Genomic DNA, 19,865 nt, shown 5'->3' on the forward strand with positions numbered 1-19,865 from the left:
CCCAGAGCTCATTGTCAAATTACTGCATTGTTTGATAATAGTAATAATTAATTTTAATGATGAAAAGAAACACCGCCAAAGGCTTTCTTATTGTCCGCTGCCTGCTCTTTCTTACAAAAGTAGTGGGCATTCTCCATGTTTATTTACACTTTGAAAAGGGTTTTTCCATCTTAAATAATCATTTTCAACTTAAAAAAAAATCAGTTATTAGAGTACCCGTTACTACAAAAAAGAAAGTAGTTAAAAGTAAAGTCAAAGTACAAATGATTGTCACACACACACTCGGTGTGGTAAAATTAACTTCTGCATTTGACCCAACCCCTTGTTCACTCCCTGGGAGGTGAGGGGAGCAGTGAGCAGCAGCGGTGGCCACGCCCCGGAATCAGTCAGATGTCTGATGGGTGTTGCGGTGATGCTGCAGCAATGCAATGTCCAGAGCACAATTATTGAAGGGTAAGGTAATAAGATGGTCGGGGGCAGTAAAGGGGCATGCTGTTCATTTAGCAGTCTCACAGCCTGGGGATACAGACTGTGAGACGTTCTGGTGGTCCTGGCGCTAATCCATCCATACCTCCTTCCAGAGGGTAGCAGGTTGAAGAGGCCATGTGTTGGAGGGCTTTCCGTCCTTCAGGACGTTGCGTACTCGCTTTAAGCAGCGAGCTGTGTACATGGCACTCAGCTCTGGGAGTATAGTCCTTGTAATTTTCCCTGCCGTTTTAACCACTCACTGGAGGGCCTGTTGGTTTGCTTTAGTGCAGCTAGCGAACCACACTAAAAAGCCAAAGGTGAGGACACTGCTGATGCCACAGTTGTAAAAGTTTACCATTGATATCTGCGGAATGTTTGCGCATTTTAGTTTCCTTAGAAAGAAAAGACGTTGTTGGGCCTTTCCGACTGCAGAAGCAGTGTTAATGTCCCAGCATAGATCTTCTGTGATGGTCACCCCTAAAAATTGGAATTGTTTGACCCTTTCTACGAGATTGTTATTAATTAGAAGTGGAAGGTGTTCCTTCTGCCATTTCCTGCGGAAGTCTACAATTAGGTATTTGGTTTTGTTAGTGTTAAGAACCAAGTTGTTTTTAGCACACCATGAAGCCAGCTGTTGGACCTCTGCCCTGTATGCTGTCTCATCATTGTTGCTGATGAGCCCAAGCAACGTGGTGTCGTCGGCATATTTGACATTGAGGTTGGATGTTGAAGAGGCTATGCAGTCATGTGTGAGGAGGGTGAGGAGCACAGGGCTTAGCACACAACCGTGTGGGGCACCGATGTTGATGATGAGCGTGGCAGAAATGTGCTCACCTATTTTCACATACTATGTGCGATTTGTTAAAAAGTCCAAAATCAAGTTGCAGAGGAAGGTGTTCAGACCAAGGTTGTGAAGCTTAGATCTGAGTCGGTTTGGCCTTATTGTGTTAAATGCTGAGCTGAAATCGACAAAGAGCAGTCTTGAATAAGTGTCCTTAAGTTCAAGATGTTCCAAGAGCCTATGGAGTACAAGAGCGATGGTGTCTTCGGTCGATCGGTTCTCCCGGTATGCGAACTGATATGGGTCAAGGGATGGTGGTATTGCCTTTTTAATATGTTTCATTATCAGTCTCTCATGCATTTGGCAGGTATGGAGGTGAGTGCTACAGGTCTGTAGTCATTTAGGCATGAGATGTTGGCCTTTTTGGGGATGGGAATTATTGTAGCGGTTTTGAAACAGGCAGGGACCTAGGATGTAGACAGTGACAGATTAAAAATGGAAACAAATACATCTGTCAGTTTGTCTGCGCAGTGTTTAAGCACACGGCCCAGAACGCCATCAGGTCCAGCGGCTTTCCTTGGGTTGATGTTACGCAAGGTGAGTCTTACTTCATGCGGGCTGAGGACTATGGCCGTGTCGTGGGAGGAGAGGGGGGGCAGTGCTGAGTCTGTGTTTTCTTTGTCAAATCGGACATAAAAATTATTCAATTTCTCAGTTAAGCGGGCGCTGCCTTTCACTGAGGGAGAGGTTGTTTTCTTAAAGTTTGTAATTGCTTTAAAACCTTCCCACACCTGCCTAGGGTCTGAGTTATTTAAGCAATCCTAGAGTTTATTATAATGGTCCGATTTGCCAGCATTGATCCCCTTCCTTAAAGCAGTCCTGGCTGAACAGTAGGCAAATGGATCACCTGATCTAAATGCCATGTAAATATGTGTTTATCTTTCTACTTCCGGAGTATTCAATGAATGCTACCTCAAGGACTTACTTCCCGATATTTAAAACACAACAACAGTAATCTTGCATGCAAAAACACCCCTGCATAAGACAAGTGCACACTTAATCTCTTCCAAGTATTACAAATTAGGTACTTCAGAGTGCAAACACACTTGCACTTGCAGTTGTTGCCATTGAGGTCAATCAAGTGTGTAGCAGGGAGGCTCTCACACATGCACGCACGCACACACACACACACACACACACACACGCACACACACACACGCACACACACACACACACACACACACACACACACACACGCACAAGCACGGGTTCAGCGCACTCCGATGCAGAGAAACAAGCTAAAATATGTGATGTATCCATCAAAGATATTGATTTTAAGGGGTTTTTGCTCTTTTAGTAACTGCTTATTTTAAACCTTTTTGAACTAGAAGCCACATTGTTTGGCAATTACCATGATCCGCATGGGCTCCATTCCTGTTTTGAATTGTATATGTCGCTTTGTTCTTTGATGTATCTTGTACAGATGTATTCATTTCAATCTGGTATGTCTTGAATTTTAAAGCTTTTTAATAAAGGAAAATTTTGCATCACAGTGCTTTTTTTGTGCAGTCACTCCCAAAATGAATGGTTTCAGCATTCTACGTTCTTAGTCTGCTCATCTTTAACAAGTTTGCAAGCTTTGCTGTGCATCATCTTGAGAAAAGGCTTTCTTCCGGCACGACAGCCATGCAGACCAATTAGATGCAGTGGGAGGTTTTTGGCTTGAGCACTACCAGGCTGAACTCTTTAACCTCTGCAGCAATGTTGGCAGCATTCACACGTCTATTTTCCAAACACTACTTTTGGATATATAGTTGAGACAGATATAAATGGGACCTGTCCTGTTCAACTCCTGTATGGTCTCAGCCACCGTGATGGCACTCACTTTCAGGGTGTTGGCATTTTTTAATAACTTTGGTCAACTTTATCCTTGCAAGAACCAGTGTCATGGATTATATCATTTACATAACAGGGCAAAATTGTTTCAAAATGTGTAACTCTGACAAAAAAGGAGACCAAAAACAAACAGGAACAATAAAACAGACAAAAATAATTTTATTTTCAGTAGCTATGTGAATAAATAATCTCAAAAAATATATATAAATAAATAAAAACCCATACATGGCACATTTATTGTTTGTGTCTAGTTGAATATGTACTTCAAATCTTTTTTAAGAGAAAAAATATTTTTAGTTTAAAATTTTCAATACTTTTGTGTATATACACTCTATGGTCTGAATTACACATGACACATAGACGGTGCCTAATTGGCTATACAACAAGTTTATTCAACAAGACCAGGGGTCCCCAAACTTTTTGACGTGGGGGCCGCATTGAGTTAAAAAAATTGTCCAGGGGCCTGGTGGTATCCATCTATCTATCTATCTTTCACGCAAGTAATATATATATATATATATATATATATATATATATATATATATATATATATATATATATGTATATATATATGTGTATGTATATATATGTATATATATATATATATATATATAATCTTGAATCTAAAAAATCTATTTATAATCGAATCGCAACCCCAATAATAGATATTGAAACAAATCGTGGGACACCCAAAGATTCGCAGCCCTAATATATATATATATATATATATATATATATATATATATAAATATATATCAATGTGTGAATGTGTAAATGTGGAAGTAGTGTCAAAGCGCTTTGAGTACCTTTTAAGGTAGAAATGCGATATACAAGTACAACCCAAAATAAAAATAATAATATACATATATTGGACTGGCGGGCCGCCTCCGTAGTTTGGAGACCCCTGAAATAGACAATATAATGTCTATTAATAAAACTATTGAAAATTAAAAACCTGGAAATATTTCGGATAGTTCTGAAAAATATGTTTTTCCAAAACAAGGCTTGCGGTAGGAAATGGATGGATGGATGGAGGCTTGTAGTATGTACAACTTATGTGTTTTTATTTTTGTTTTTGTTTTTTGACAGGGTAGATAATCTTAAAGTTATTGAAAATTAAAAATATTTTTGAAAAATCAGCAAGATATTTGTGTTAATCCAAAATAAGACCTGGAGTATATTTTTCCAGACACCATATATACATATTTGTTTTTTAGGGCAATATCTATTGAAAATTAAAAACTTTCAAAATATTTTTGGGATGAATATATTTAGAACCAGCGGGACACTATCAACGTTTCATGCATTTTTGAGACGAATTGATGAGGGACAAGTGCTAGAAAATGAAAGGCTGGTTGGATGACGTATATTCATAAAGCTATTGCAAATTTAACTGCAGATATTTCTGAAACATCATCAATATTTTTTTCCTCCAAAATAAGCTTTGTTATATAAACAGCCACACAATATATTTGTGCATTGTTTGTGTTTTAAAGACGTTTCGTTTTTGACCCAACAACGTCGAACGTGCCAATCTCTTTCAAACTTTACCGCACTGATTTCGCTTCCCTGCTGACAGCAAAGTCCATGTTACGTCACTGTTGTTTCTGCGCATGCGTGTCGGCTCAGCACTGCCACCAGTCAAATGTTCACGTTTTGACACCAACAGCATAGAAAAACCCGATCGGAGAAACATTCCTAACTGAGGACATTTTTTTTTATTATAGTTGTCCCCTGACCAACCATTGACTGAAATTCAAGATGATCAAGTTTTTGAAGATTCTAATAGGAAGTGGCTTCGCCGTCGTTTTGATTGTACTAACACTAGCATCGATGAGGACTCTATCTCTGGACGTCAATGTAGGACTTCAACTTGCAAAGTGGGAACAGACGAGTAACATCTCCCTGGATATAGACCCCCATAGGCGAGAGGAACTTCTATCTCATTTCAAAGGTACGCGCCGATTTTTGCTTATTCAACTCAAAAGATGTGTATGCACAAATGTGTTGAATTATTATGGATTTTTATTGTCCTTCTTTCAGAGGCCATCCGCATCCCGACGGTGTCTTTCTCCCCTACGGAAATCAACACAACGGCATTGCTTCGCTTCAACTTGTTTCTCCGAAGAGGTACAAAGCGCCGTTGACTATAATCACAACACTTTTTAGCGGCAACAAACACATTCTTTATGCACAGGACTAACTTCAGCTGTTTGTCCAAAATAGTGGTTTCTTTTCACTCACACAACTCTTTGTACACGTAAGTTAATTTACCATCGTTTTTTATTTTATTTTATTTTTATTTATATCTATTTATTTATTTTATAATTTTAAAAAACTTTTTTTATTAACTGCAACATTTACAAACAATCAACAAATAATATTAAAAATTTGTACAAAAACAGTACAAATCATCACCAGGGGGTTTTAACCTCAATAAGCAATATATATATATATATATATATATATATATATATATTTCCATTTTCTACCGCTTATTCCCTTTAGGGGTTGCGGGGGGCGCTGGCGCCTATCTCAGCTACAATCGGGCGGAAGGCGGGGTACACCCTGGACAAGTCGCCACCTCATCGCAGGGCCAACATAGATAGACAAAAAACACTCACACTCAGATTCACACACTAGGGGCAATTTTGTGTTGCCAATCAACCTAATATATTTATATTATGGCTGGGCAACGATTAAACATTTTAATCTAAGTTAATCGCACTATTTGTCCAATTAATCACGATTAACTGCATTTTATACGCAAAGCCCAATAATGAATTCAAAAGTAGTGTGTAGTGCACCTTTATTGGAATATTCTCCCACATGAACAAAAGCGCCAAAACATTTGTTGTGCAAACACAATTTAAATCAGTCCTTGTTAAACAGTAGCAGTTAAATAGCATATTTTATGAAAATCTACTCAAAAAATGTAAATACAAACATTTAAGCTTATTGCGACTGCCAGGGTATTTAAGTTATCCTGTTTGTTATGGAAATTAAATATAATCTACATACAAATCTCTGAGCCACAATCATAACATCTGAACAGGCAATTTCTGAGGTAACAGCAGAAATTATTTTTTTTTATCAGGGATCTTATGTTTAAAAAACCTATATTATAGTTAGTGGGCTGTTTTAGGGAATTTTTGATCAAATTATCCGTAGTAGCAATATTAATAATGTTGTGTTTATTCTGCGTAGTGCACTTAGAATAATTATGACCATATCTAGGAATTGATATCATCGGAATTTTCTGATTGTTTGCTTGGTGCTTTGATAAACTGAATGCATATACATGGTACTATATTGTGATGTTATGAGCCAGGGGGAAAAAGAACTACCCTACCCAGCATGCAACAGGAGTGACGAGCATGCGCATTCGCCCGGTACACCCTGGACATGTCGCTACCTCATCGCAGGGCCAACACAGATAGACAGACAACATTCACACTCACGTTCACACACTAGGGCCAATTTAGTGTTGCCAATCAATCTATCCCCAGGTGCATGTCTTTGGAAGTGGGAGGAAGCCGGAGTACCTGGAGGGAACCCACGCATTCACGGGGAGGACATGCAAACTCCACACAGAAAGATCCCGAGCCTACTCAGGACCTTCGTATTGTGAGGCAGACGCACTAACCCCTCTGCCACCTTGAAGCCCTATACATATATATATATCTATATATATATATATATCTGTCTTAATTGGATTATCCAGAGAATAGTGCTCGATACCGTGGTAGAGTGCAATATGTATGTGTGGGAAAAATCACAAGACTACTTCATCTCTACAGAACTGTTTCATGAGGGGTTTCCTCAATCGTCAGGAGATTTATTTATTTTTTTCCTGACGATTGAGGGAACCCCTCATGCAACAGTTCTGTAGAGATGAAGTAGTCTTGTGATTTTTCCCACACACACACACACACACACACACACACACACATATATATATATATATATATATATATATATATATATATATATATATATGGGCAATATGGCCTTTTTTAATATCTCGATATTTTTAGGCCATATCGCGATACACGATATATATCTCGATATTTTGCCTTAGCCTTGAATTAACACTTGATACATGTAATCACAGCAGTATGATGATTCTATGTGTCTACATTAAAACATTCTTGTTCATACTGCATTAACATATACTCATTTTAAACTTTCATGCAGAGAAGGAAATCACAACTAAATCAATTGACCAAAACTGTATTTATTAAACAGTTATTAGCAGGTGACTTTTCAAATGATGCTAAATATTAGCAGTAATGCTACTTGTGGTAGCAACGCTTGTGCCCCACACTTGACAAATTAAAGTTGTCTATTCGACATCTTCCCGCTTGAAGCCAAACCACCGCCCGACGATGGGAATGAATTCTTTCTTCCTTTGTTACCAGAGTCGCACCCTCTTTCTCTCGTATTACCACTCGCACGGCTTCGCAAGCATCACAGCTAACGTTACCCATGCTGCTACCTCCCTGCTGGGCAAGGGGCGTATACGTATGTGACGTATGACGTGACAGTATGTGACATATGTAAGAAGGTGCGCTTACTGTCTGTGAGAAGGAGACACAAGAAAGATATATATATATATATATATTTATTTATGAAACAAACATAGCCAGTCACCCTATCTCTAAGGGAGAGCCCCGCCACACGGTGGAGGAAACTCATTTTGGCCGCTTGTACCCGTGATCTTATCCTTTCGGTCATAACCCAAAGCTCATGACCATAGGTGAGGATGGGAACGTAGATCGACCGGTAAATTGAGAGCTTTGCCTTCCGGCTCAGCTCTTTCTTCAGCACAACGGATCGGTACAACATCCGCATTACTGAAGACGCCGCACCGATCCGCCTGTCGATCTCACGATCCACTCTTCCCTCACTCGTGAACAAGACTCCTAGGTATTTGAACTCCTCCACTTGGGGCAGGGTCTCCTCTCCAACCCGGAGATGACATTTCACCCTTTTCCGGGCGAGAACCATGGACTCGGACTTGGAGGTGCTGATTTTCATTCCGGTCGCTTCACACTCGGCTGCGAACCGATCCAGCGAGAGCTGAAGATCCCGGTCAGATGAAGCCATCAGGACCACATCATCTGCAAAAAGCAGAGACCTAATCCTGCGGTTACCAAACCGGAACCCCTCAACGCCTTGACTGCGCCTAGAAATTCTGTCCATAAAAGTTATGAACAGAATCGGTGACAAAGGACAGCCTTGGCGGAGTCCAACCCTCACTGGAAATGTGTTCGACTTACTGCCGGCAACGTGGACCAAGCTCTGGCACTGATTGTACAGGGAACGGACCGCCACAATAAGACAGTCCGATACCCCATACTCTCTGAGCACTCCCCACAGGACTTCCCGAGGGACACGGTCGAATGCCTTCTCCAAGTCCACAAAGCACATGTAGACTGGTTGGGCAAACTCCCATGCACCCTCAAGAACCCTGCCGAGAGTATAGAGCTGGTCCACAGTTCCACGACCAGGACGAAAACCACACTGTTCCTCCTGAATCCGAGGTTCGACTATCCAACGTAGCCTCCTCTCCAGTACACCTGAATAAACCTTACCGGGAAGGCTGAGGAGTGTGATCCCACGATAGTTGGAACACACCCTCCGGTCCCCCCTCTTAAAGAGAGGAACCACCACCCCGGTCTGCCAATCCAGAGGTACCGCCCCCGATGTCCACGCGATGCTGCAAAGTCTTGTCAACCAAGACAGCCCCACAGCATCCAGAGCCTTAAGGAACTCCGGGCGGATCTCGTCCACCCCTGGGGCCTTGCCACCGAGGAGCTTTTTAACTACCTCAGCGACCTCAGCCCCAGAAATAGGAGAGTCCACCACAGATTCCCCAGGCACTGCTTCCTCATAGGAAGACGTGTTGGTGGGATTGAGGAGGTCTTCGAAGTATTCCTTCCACCTATCCTCAACATCCGCAGTTGAGGTCAGCAGAACACCATCCGCACCATACACGGTGTTGATAGTGCACTGCTTCCCCCTCCTGAGGCGGCGTATGGTGGTCCAGAATCGCTTCGAAGCCGTCCGGAAGTCGTTTTCCATGGCTTCCCCGAACTCCTCCCATGTCCGAGTTTTTGCCTCCGCGACCGCTGAAACTGCACACCGCTTGGCCTGTCGGTACCTGTCCACTGCCTCCGGAGTCCTATGAGCCAAAAGGACCCGATAGGACTCCTTCTTCAGCTTGACGGCATCCCTCACCGCTGGTGTCCACCAAGGGGTTTTAGGATTGCCGCCCCGACAGGCACCAACTACCTTGCGGCCACAGCTCCGATCTGCCGCCTCGACAATAGAGGTGCGGAACATGGTCCACTCGGACTCAATGTCCAGCACCTCCCTCGTGACATGTTCAAAGTTCTTCCGGAGGTGGGAATTGAAACTTTGTCTGACAGGAGACTCTGCCAGACGTTCCCAGCAGACCCTCACAATGCGTTTGGGCCTCCCAGGTCTGTCCGGCATCCTCCCCCACCATCGCAGCCAACTCACCACCAGGTGGTGATCGGTAGAAAGCTCCGCCCCTCTCTTCACCCGAGTGTCCAAAACATGAGGCTGCAAATCCGATGACACAACTACAAAGTCGATCATGGAACTGCGGCCTAGGGTGTCCTGGTGCCAAGTGCACATATGGACACCCTTATGTTTGAACATGGTGTTTGTTATGGACAAACTGTGACGAGCACAAAAGTCCAATAACAAAACACCACTCGGGTTCACATCCGGGCGGCCATTCTTCCCAATCACGCCTCTCCAGGTTTCACTGTCGTTGCCAACGTGAGCGTTGAAGTCCCCCAGTAGGACAAGGGAATCACCCGGGGGAGCACTTTCCAGTACTCCCTCGAGTGTTCCCAAAAAGGGTGGGTACTCTGAACTGCTGTTTGGTGCATAAGCACAAACAACAGTCAGGACCCGTCCCCCCACCCGAAGGCGGAGGGAGGCTACCCTTTCGTCCACCGGGTTGAACTCCAACGTACAGGCTTTGAGCCGGGGAGAAACAAGAATTGCCACCCCACCCCGTCGCCTCTCACTGCCGGCAACGCCAGAGTGGAAGAGGGTCCAATCCCTCTCGAGAGAAGTGGTTCCAGAGCCCTTGCTGTGCGTCGAAGTGAGTCCGACTATATCCAGCCGGAATTTCTCGACTTCGCGCACTAGCTCAGGCTCTTTCCCCCCCAGTGACGTGACGTTCCACGTCCCAAGAGCTAGCTTCTGCAGCCGAGGATCGGACCTAAGCCAAGTGCCCTGCCTTCGGCTGTCGCCCAGCTCACATTGCACTCTATGGCCCCTGCTATGGGTGGTGAGCCCATTGGAGGGGTGACCCACGTTGCCTATTCGCGCTGTGCCCGGCCGGGCCCCATGGGAACAGGCCCGGCCACCAGGCGCTCGCCATCGTGCCCCACCTCCGGGCCTGGCTCCAGAGGGGGGCCCCGGTGACCCGCGTCCGGGCGAGGGAAATCTGGGTCCATGATTTTTCTTCTTCATAAAGGTCTTCGAGCTGCTCTTTGTCTGATCCCTCACCTAGAACCTGTTTGCCTTGGGAGACCCTACCAGGGGGCTTTATGCCCATGGACAACATAGCTCCTAGGATCATTGGGACACGCAAACTCCTCTACCACGATAAGGTTGCAGCTCAGAGAGGAGGAGAAGCTCTGCCATCCGGGAGGGACTCAAAGTAAAGCCGCTGCTCCTTCACATCCAGAGGAGCCAGATGAGGTGGTTCGGGCATCTGGTCAGGATGCCACCCGAACGCCTCCCTAGGGAGGTGTTTAGGGCACGTCCAACCGGTAGGAGGCCACGGGGAAGACCCAGGACACGTTGGGAAGACTATGTCTCCCGGCTGGCCTGGGAACGCCTCGGGATCCCCGGGGAAGAGCTAGACGAAGTGGCTGGGGAGAGGGAAGTCTGGGTTTCCCTGCTTAGGCTGTTGCCCCCGCGACCCGACCTCGGATAAGCGGAAGATGATGGATGGATGGATGGATGGACATAGCCAGTCACAATTAACTTCTGCTCAGCTGGGAAAAGAAGTGTATATACTGTATATACGTATTATGTCATCCATTTACTTAATATCATGAACTGTTACAGGAGTGTTAAATAATCATGTTAATGTTAAAAATACAACTTAATAGAATGTGGGGGTATAAAAGGCATCTGGTGCTATCAGGTGGGCGGAAGCGGAAATAGATAGATAAATAGATAGATAGTACTTTATTGATTCCTTCAGGAGAGTTCTTTCAGGAAAATTAAAAATTCCAGCAGCAGTGTACAGAGTTGAGATCAATTAAACAGTAAAAAATAAATAATGGGGTTAGAATGGAAACAAAATAGAAATATATTACAATAAGAATAAATATAAAAAGCAACAATGAGAATGAAAATATAACAGTAAAATGAGAATATAACAAGAGAAACTAGGCAGTAGTGACCATGTTATGAAAACGTATTGCACTGTTATTGTTTTTGCATCCCCTGTCATCCTAGTACTCCCCGCCGCCCTCCCCAGAGAGAAGTTGCAGAGTCTAATGGCGTGTGGGACAAAGGAGTTTTTGAGTCTATTAGTCCTGCACTTGGGATGAATCAGTCTAGCACTGAACAGGTTCCTCTAGCTACTGATAACTGAATGCAGAGGGCGACTGGCATCATCCAGGATGATACCAGTAGACATCACACACCACCTGGAGCACCTTTCAGCCACAGCGTTTTTGCTACAAAGCCACTGCATGGAAGGATCCTAATTTTTGACCGTTTTTGTGCACTTATCATTGGCCTGTGGAGAACTGGGACAACACAGACTCTTACCAGTAGGACTTTGAGTTGGATGCGCTAATAGTATAACTGTCTTGTGTTTATTTACTGTTAGTCGTTAACAGCTGAATACCAGGTCCCACCCGTGACTCCTTAATTTGCGTAGTGGCAGCAGCACCCGGAGATCTTGGGTGCGTTTGTTACACCATATTTATAGCATCAAGATCGCTTTGACCTCACTCTCCGGGCTTCCGTCTGCTCCATTGTCTCGCTCTTCCTTTGTGCTGGTGTCTACTAGCAGCAGTATATTTAGCTTCAAAAGTATAAGGTTGGGAATCCTAATTTGTCCAAAAATAGTCTTCTTCAATGTCTCTTACCAAGTCTGCCATGATTAGAAAACACACTCATATTTGATTCCAGAAGTAGGAATATATCTTTTTTTACCCAGAAGTCAGACGTTCGCTGCTTTGGAAACAGGAATCAATGCACGGAAGAAATCAGTCCTGTCAATGATTAAAATGATGAAAATACAGTAAATACCGAACACATTACATATTGTTATGAAGGTTTCTGTTACTACATTATATACATACTTGCAGTGTGTATATAAAACGTTGATGGAGGCTTTTGAAGTTGCTGTAGAGGGTTTTGAAGGCTACACCAGTGACTGCCATTAGCCGCATCTTTTAGGCGTTTTTTATCATCTTTAAAATCGTAAAAGAAAAAAGACATGCGTCTTCTTTTCCCTCATAATGAGTGTGACCGATAGGCAAAAGTCAAGAAAAAGTGCAGTTGTTCTTTAAGCTTAGTGTCAGGGCATAAACATTTATATTTGAACAAATTTTAATCCAATTTCAGTCAATCTTTGTTGAATAAAATTGTATCTTTATGATATTTTGTTTATCTGTACATGCCTCTAATAGTATACATTTTAATAAAAAAACAACACCAAAAACATTTCCTGATGTTCCTGAATAGGCTACCACGAGAGCCTGCCTGCCATCAGGTAACTAACATCCCTGAATGTAGTAGTAAGGACAAAAACAATAATACAAAACCATGTTGTTAAATTAACACTAGGATCCAATTGGACTGTGTACTTAAAGGGGAATGTGATTTTACAAAACCCCAGACCTGTGAAGTTGGCACGTTGTGTAAATCATAAATGAAAACAGAATACAATGATTTTAAAATGATAAATGGGTTGTACTTGTATAGCGCTTTTCTACCTTCAAGGTACTCAAAGCGCTTTGACACTACTTCCACATTTACCCATTCACACACACATTCACACACTGATGGAGGGAGCTGCCATGCAAAGCGCTAACCAGCACCCATCAGGAGCAAGGGTGAAGTGTCTTGCTCAGGACTCAACGGACGTGACAAAGATGGTACTAGGTGGGGATTGAACCAAGGACCCTCGGGTTGCACACGGCCACGCCGTTTTTAAATCATTTTCAACCTATATTCAATTGAATAGACTGCAAACAAAATACTTTACATTCGAAACGGTAAACTTTGTTATTTTTTGCAAATATTAGGTCATTTGGAATTTGATGCCTGGAACATTTTTCAAAAAAGTAGGCACAAGTGGCAAAAAAGACTGAGGAAGTTGAGGAAAGCTCATCAAACACTTATTTGCAACATCCCACAGGTGAAGAGGCTAATTTGGAACAGGTGGGTGCCATGATTGGGTATAGAAGCAGCTGCCATAAAATGCTCAGTCATTCACAAACAAGGATGGGGCAAGGGTCACCACTTTCTGAACAAATGCGTGAGCAAACTGTCAAACAGTTTAAAAACAACGTTTCTCAACAAGCTATTGCAAGGAATTTAGGGATTTTACCATCTATGGTCTGTAATATCATCAACAGTTTCAGAGAATCTAGAGAAATCACTGCACTTAACCGTTAAGGTCGAAAACCAACATTGAATGCCCTTGAAATTCGATACCTCAGGTGATACTGCATCCAAAACCGACATCAGTGTGTAAAGGATATCATCACAAGGGCTCAGAAAGACTTCAGAAAACCACTGTCAGTAACTATAGTTTGCGGCTACAGCTGTAAGTGCAAGTTATAACTCTAGTATGCAAAGCGAAAGCCTCTTATCAACAACACCCAGAAACGCCGCCGGCTTCGCTGGGCCCGAGATCATCTAAGATGGACTAATACAAAGTGAAGTGTTCTGTGGTCTGATGAGTCCACATTTCAAATTATTTTGGAAACTGTGGACGTCAGGTCCTCCAGACCAAAGAGGAAAATAACCATCCAGACTGTCTTAGGCGCAAAGTTCAAACGCCAGAATCTGTGATGGTATGGGGGTGTATTAATACTGAAAAGTAAATACAGTTTTTTTGAGCAACACATGTTGCCATCTAAGCAACATCTTTTTTATGGACGCCCCTGCTTATTTCAGCAAGACAATGCCAGGCCACATTCGGCACGTGTTACAAAGGCGTGGCTTCGTAGTAAAAGAGTGTGGGTACTAGGCTGGTCTGCCAGTAGTCCAGACCTGCCTGTCTGCCTTTAGTCCCTTTGAAAATGTGTGGTGCAATATGAAGCCTAAAGTACCACAATGGAGACTCCGGACTGTTGAACAAATTAAGCTGTACATCAAGCAAGAATGGGAAATAATTCCACCTGAAAAGCTTCAAAAATTGGTCTCCAAACGTTTACCGAGTGTTGTTAAAAGGAAATGCCATGTAGTACAGTGGTAAAAAGGCCCCTGTACCAACTATTTTTGCAATGTGCTGCAGCCATTAAACTGTAAGTAAATTATTATTTCCAAAAAAAATGAAGTTTCTCAGTTCGAACATTAAATATCAGTGTATTCAATTGAATATAAGTTGAAAAGGATTTGCAAATCCTTGTATTCTGTTTTTATTTATGATTTACACAATGTGCCAACTTAACTGGTTTTGGGTTTGTAAGTATGCTGAATAGCTTATAACCCTTTAAATAATGTTTTTTTTTCAGTCTGAAAATTAATTTGACAAGCAGGTAATATACCCCTTTGTCTTTTTTGTCTCTTGTCAGCCTTCCCAACAGTTTTCTCTTCAAGCTTGGTACACCATGAATTGGTGGCCAACTACAGCCACCTGTTTTGGGTCCCAGGATCACAGCCCAACCTTATGCCCTACCTGATGTTGGCTCATATCGATGTGGTGCCCGCCAGAGAGTCAGATGGCTGGGTGGCGCCACCTTTTTCTGCCCAGGAGATGGATGGGTTCATCTACGGAAGAGGGACGATAGATGACAAAAGCTCTTTAATGGTGAGACAATTTATGTGCCGATCATTCGGAGTGAAATTACTGCCAAAAACTCCACAAACACTCTACAATGTTTTTACTAACGCCCAACGAATGGCAAGTAAACAAAACAATTTTTTCCAATTTAAACAAATTATTTGCAAGTAAAAAAAAATGTTTTCGGCAACAGAAAAATGATTTGCAAGTGAAAAAACTTTTTTCTGCAAGTAAAATAATGATTTGTAAGTATAAAACCAATTCTGTTCAAGTTAAAACTTTTGGCAGTAATATCCCGTGATCCACACTCTTGCTCTCATAGCACCTGTAATTCTCACACTACAACGACAGGCGGTGCTGCTGAGTTAATTTAAGGCTGTCAGAGCTACTGTTATTTGCGCATGGTGCCATTCGGTAAAAATAACAAAGAGGAAAAAGATGGGCAGCGAATATTATGGCAGACAGAAGAGAGGGGGAAAACTCTCAACCTGTAAGTTAACCTCTAAATTTTCCCTCTCTTCTGTCCGCCATTTTACTCTGCACCTTTCTTATTGATCTTTGTTTTATTTGGCAAACTTTTTTTTTTTTAATTGAAAAAAATTGTTGGGCGTGAATAAAAACATTTAGTTTTTTGTGTGGAGTTTAGCCTGTAATTTCACGCCATACGATCGATCGGCCACTGATCATAATCAGCCGAGAAAATTATTGCCATTAATGACTTTTAATACCAATCACAAACGCCAATCCCCTCTGGCTGACACTATTTATTTTAAGTCGCCCTGGCTGACAAGCTATCATCTAATTATGTATCTCCATACCCAGTGTGAAGCCGCTCTACTAAGGTAATAATAATCACATTCATTACGGCAAATAAACTGCATTTCTTAGAATCTTAACTGTCATTATCAGGTGTTGTTATCACTGGAGGAGGCTAAACATGATATACTGGGGAAGGCATTCTAATAGCTTAATTAACCATTAACTGAGCTTTAAACTCCGGCTTGGAGAGGAGACCCTGCCCCAAGTGGAGGAGTTCATGTACCTAGGAGTCTTGTTCACGAGTGGGGGAAGAGTGGATCGTGAGATCGACAAGCGGATCGGTGCGGCATCTTCAGTAATGCGGACGTTGTGGTGAAGAAGGAGCTGAGCCGGAAGGCAAAGCTCTCAATTTACCGGTCGATCGACGTTCCTATCCTCACCTATGGTCATGAGCTTTGGGTCATGACCGAAAGGATAAGATCACGGGTACAAGCGGCTGAGATGAGTTTCCTACGCCGGGTGGCGGGGCTCTCCCTTAGAGATAGGGTGAGAAGCTCTGCCATCCGGGAGGAACTCAAAGTAAAGCCGCTGCTCCTCCACATCGAAAGGAGCCAGATGAGGTGGTTCGGGCATCTGGTCAGGATGCCACCCGAACGCCTCCCTAGGGAGGTGTTTAGGGCACGTCCAACCGGTAGGAGGCCACGGGGAAGACCCAGGACACGTTGGGAAGACTATGTCTCCCGGCTGGCCTGGGAACGCCTCGGGATCCCCCGGGAAGAGCTGGACGAAGTGGCTGGGGAGAGGGAAGTCTGGGCTTCCCTGCTCAGGCTGCTACCCCCGCGACCCGACCTCAGATAAGCGGAAGAAGATGGATGGATGGATGGATGGATGGATGAGCTTTAAACAACACCAATAAATAATTTCTATAATAGTAAACTTTAAGGAATGTAAATTAAACTTCTTTGCAGTCAAGGTAAGTAGATATTAACAGACAATTACAAAGTAAATTAATAAGAGACTAAAGAAGATGATATAACAACAGTTGCTGACATTGTCACAATCAGTGAATGACATGTCAGAGAAGAGTGGATCGATCCATAAATTGGATGTGTCGAAACCAAAGGTAATATCAGTGTATGATCAATGCTAGAGTGATTTCGTTGATCTTTTTATCTTCTCAAAATCTTCTTTTTAATTGTTTTTGTCAATCTTTACAAACTCGGGAAATACTTTTTTGGACACTGGTGGACTGTGAGGGTAACAACCAAAGGATTAAAATGATAGCAGTTTTGGCTTTTGTTCAGTTATTGTGGACTATTGAATTTGTTTTACTCAAACAATTGTATGTAAAAAAATTAAAATAAATTGTGTGTTGATATCTTGATATTGTTAAACGGTCAATAGCACTCATTTTAAATACATTTAAAAATATACAGTTAAAACACGTGATCAGTATCGGCCAATCTCACTTATGATTGATCGGAATCGGCAGCATAATCGAAACATCTCTTAAGACAATACTTTTTCTAGGCTCAATATAATTTTTGCAATACAAAATTTGGCCTTGTACTGCCTCATTGTACATATATATGTATGTATATATATATATATATATATATATATATATATATATATATATATGTATTTTTTTTATTATTTTCAACACTGTATCTTCACTTTTCAGACCTTTCCAATGTCTTTCAGGGAATTCTTCAGGCCGTGGAATACCTGCTGATTAAAGGTTATGCACCACGCAGAGGGTTCTACATCGGTCTCGGCCATGACGAAGAAGTAACGTCGCAGTTTATATTTTATGTACAGTAAATGAAACGTATTGTTGTATTATACGCAACCGTAAGAGGGACAAGCGGTAGAAAATGGATGGATGGATATTCGAATATTGAATCTCTTATCTTTTCGTTTAGATCAGTGGTCTAAAAGGGGCCATGAACATTGTAAGACTGTTGAAACTGCGTAATGTTCGTCTGGCATTTGTCCTGGATGAGGGTCTAGCTGTACTAGATGGAGTCATCAGTGGTCTCAGCGGGCCTGCTGCTTTGTGAGAACACAACATCATTATATTTTCAAATATGTGGTAAAATTTGTCCCAGCCTTACTTATTGGTGTGTGAAAATAATGTTTGTGTGTGTATTTTTTCTATAGAATCGGGGTAAGTGAAAAAGGCTCTGCCACTGTAAAGCTGAGTGTGTCCACTCCTCCTGGTCACGCATCAATGCCTCCCAGGGAGAGCAGCATCGGGATTTTAGCTGCAGCCGTCAAAAGGTTTTTCGTTGAATTAAGCTTTTTTTGACTTTTTTTTTGTTCTCTTTGTTAAACATTTATTGCATTCCTTTAGACTTGAGGAGAACCCCATGCCCAGGTTATTTGGTCGTGGACCTGAACGTGATACCTTTGAACACTTGGCACACAAGGTAAACGTTTATTTCAAATAGTTTCTTTTGGCAAAACCTCTTTTATTTATAACTTATTTGTGTTTTTTTTCCCTCTTTTCTTTTTTTTCACAGTTTAAGCTCCCAATGAAGTTCATACTATCAAATTTATGGCTGTTCTCTCCACTGGTTGGCAGGTAATTATATATAGTAATGTTTTTTTTAATGACATTTGCAGTTAGCGGGTCAGTTTTGTGATTCAGGTTTCTTGAACAAAAACCAGACTCTAATGCTTTTGTAAGGACGACTACAGCAGTCACAATGTTTAATGCCGGAGTTAAGGTACAGTTATTGGAAATTAAGATACAACTCAGTGTAATTTTCATAAACTTTAAATTGTCTAATTGTCTTTCCAGACAAACGTCATTCCTTCCCTTGCTGAAGCGTATGTTAATCTACGAATCCATTCAGGACAATCATTACAAGAGGTATAGAGCCATATTTTACTGGTAGTTGCAAGTCATTTCACCTTTCTGTTGCTTTGTTTAGGTCCTGAACCTCATCCAGTTTACAGTTGGGGACCAACGTGTAAAGATCGAGCTAATTGAAGGCTTTGATCCTTTACCGATCAGTTCATCCAATGAGACATCATATGGATTCCAAATAATCAAGAAAACTGTGTTGGACATGTTTCCGTCGGTAATAGTCGCTCCAGGTAGATGCCAGATTCAAACAAAGACACAAATATTTAAGCTTCACATTATTTAACTGTATTTAAATGTCTGGAATATGCAGGTATTTGCGTTGGGAATACAGACAGTCGACACTTCAAAGATCTAACTACTGATATTTACCGCTTTATCCCTCTGTGGTTTAAACCGGGCGATGCAAAGAGGTAAGAGCCTGTCTAATGTTGACTAAAAAATGAAATGTTGACTGAGACTGGTGCTGTACTGCTCAGATATGCCTGAGTGATGGTGTCTAGTGTTTTTTATCTCTAAAACCTGAAATCAAAATGCTCATTTTTTATTTTTTTCATTTCTCCTAGATTTCATGGCATTAATGAAAGGATATCAAGAAAGAACTATGAGGAGCTTATTCTGTTCTACTCGAGACTGATCCAAAACTGTGACATTCAGAAACTTCCTGAGCCCCACAGTTCTCTCCATGAACTGTAAAGAATGTAGCAAACGGAGCCATATCCTTTATGTGAAAACAATCATTTGTGCATACATACTGTATTATGACCATGGATATCTGTGTGGTCACAAATTTAGCACTTTTTAACTTAATATCAGTATTTCATTAAATGACTATAATTGATGTTTTTGTCTAATTGGATTGCTGCCTACTTTAGAAATTATGGAACATGATATCTAAACAAGGGTTGTCAAATGATTAACATTTTTGTTCATATTAATCATTTGATGTTAGAAAAATCATTTGTGCATACATACTGTATTGTGACCATGGATATCTGTGTGGTCACAAATTTAGCACTTTTTAACTTAATATCAGTATTTCATTAAATGACTATTATTGA

The 19,865-nt window shown here is 41.8% G+C and overlaps 1 protein-coding gene across 1 annotated transcript; it reads left to right on the forward strand.

The window, feature by feature from the left end:
- The first annotated feature begins 4,740 nt into the window (after nucleotides 1–4,740).
- Nucleotides 4,741–19,865, forward strand: LOC133554428 (N-fatty-acyl-amino acid synthase/hydrolase PM20D1.2-like). The gene is made up of 13 exons (XM_061903186.1): nucleotides 4,741–5,099; nucleotides 5,189–5,275; nucleotides 14,965–15,200; nucleotides 17,637–17,723; nucleotides 17,858–17,991; nucleotides 18,096–18,215; nucleotides 18,289–18,364; nucleotides 18,458–18,519; nucleotides 18,586–18,664; nucleotides 18,739–18,810; nucleotides 18,872–19,037; nucleotides 19,118–19,217; nucleotides 19,371–19,865. Exons 1-13 carry the CDS (start codon nucleotides 4,907–4,909, stop codon nucleotides 19,498–19,500), a joined length of 1,542 nt encoding a protein of 513 aa, XP_061759170.1. The 5' UTR covers nucleotides 4,741–4,906; the 3' UTR covers nucleotides 19,501–19,865.

Source organism: Nerophis ophidion, linkage group LG06 (genome assembly GCF_033978795.1).
Source record: "Nerophis ophidion isolate RoL-2023_Sa linkage group LG06, RoL_Noph_v1.0, whole genome shotgun sequence".
Lineage (NCBI taxonomy): Eukaryota > Metazoa > Chordata > Actinopteri > Syngnathiformes > Syngnathidae > Nerophis > Nerophis ophidion.

Coding starts and splice junctions, on each gene's coding strand:
- LOC133554428 (XM_061903186.1), top strand. CDS start 4,907: ATGATCAAGTTTTTGAAGATTCTAATAGGAAGTGGCTTCGCCGTCGTT. Junction 5,276..14,964: donor CAACTTGTTTCTCCGAAGAG/GTACAAAGCGCC, acceptor GTCTCTTGTCAG/CCTTCCCAACAGTTTTCTCT. Junction 17,992..18,095: donor CTCAGCGGGCCTGCTGCTTT/GTGAGAACACAA, acceptor TTTTTTCTATAG/AATCGGGGTAAGTGAAAAAG.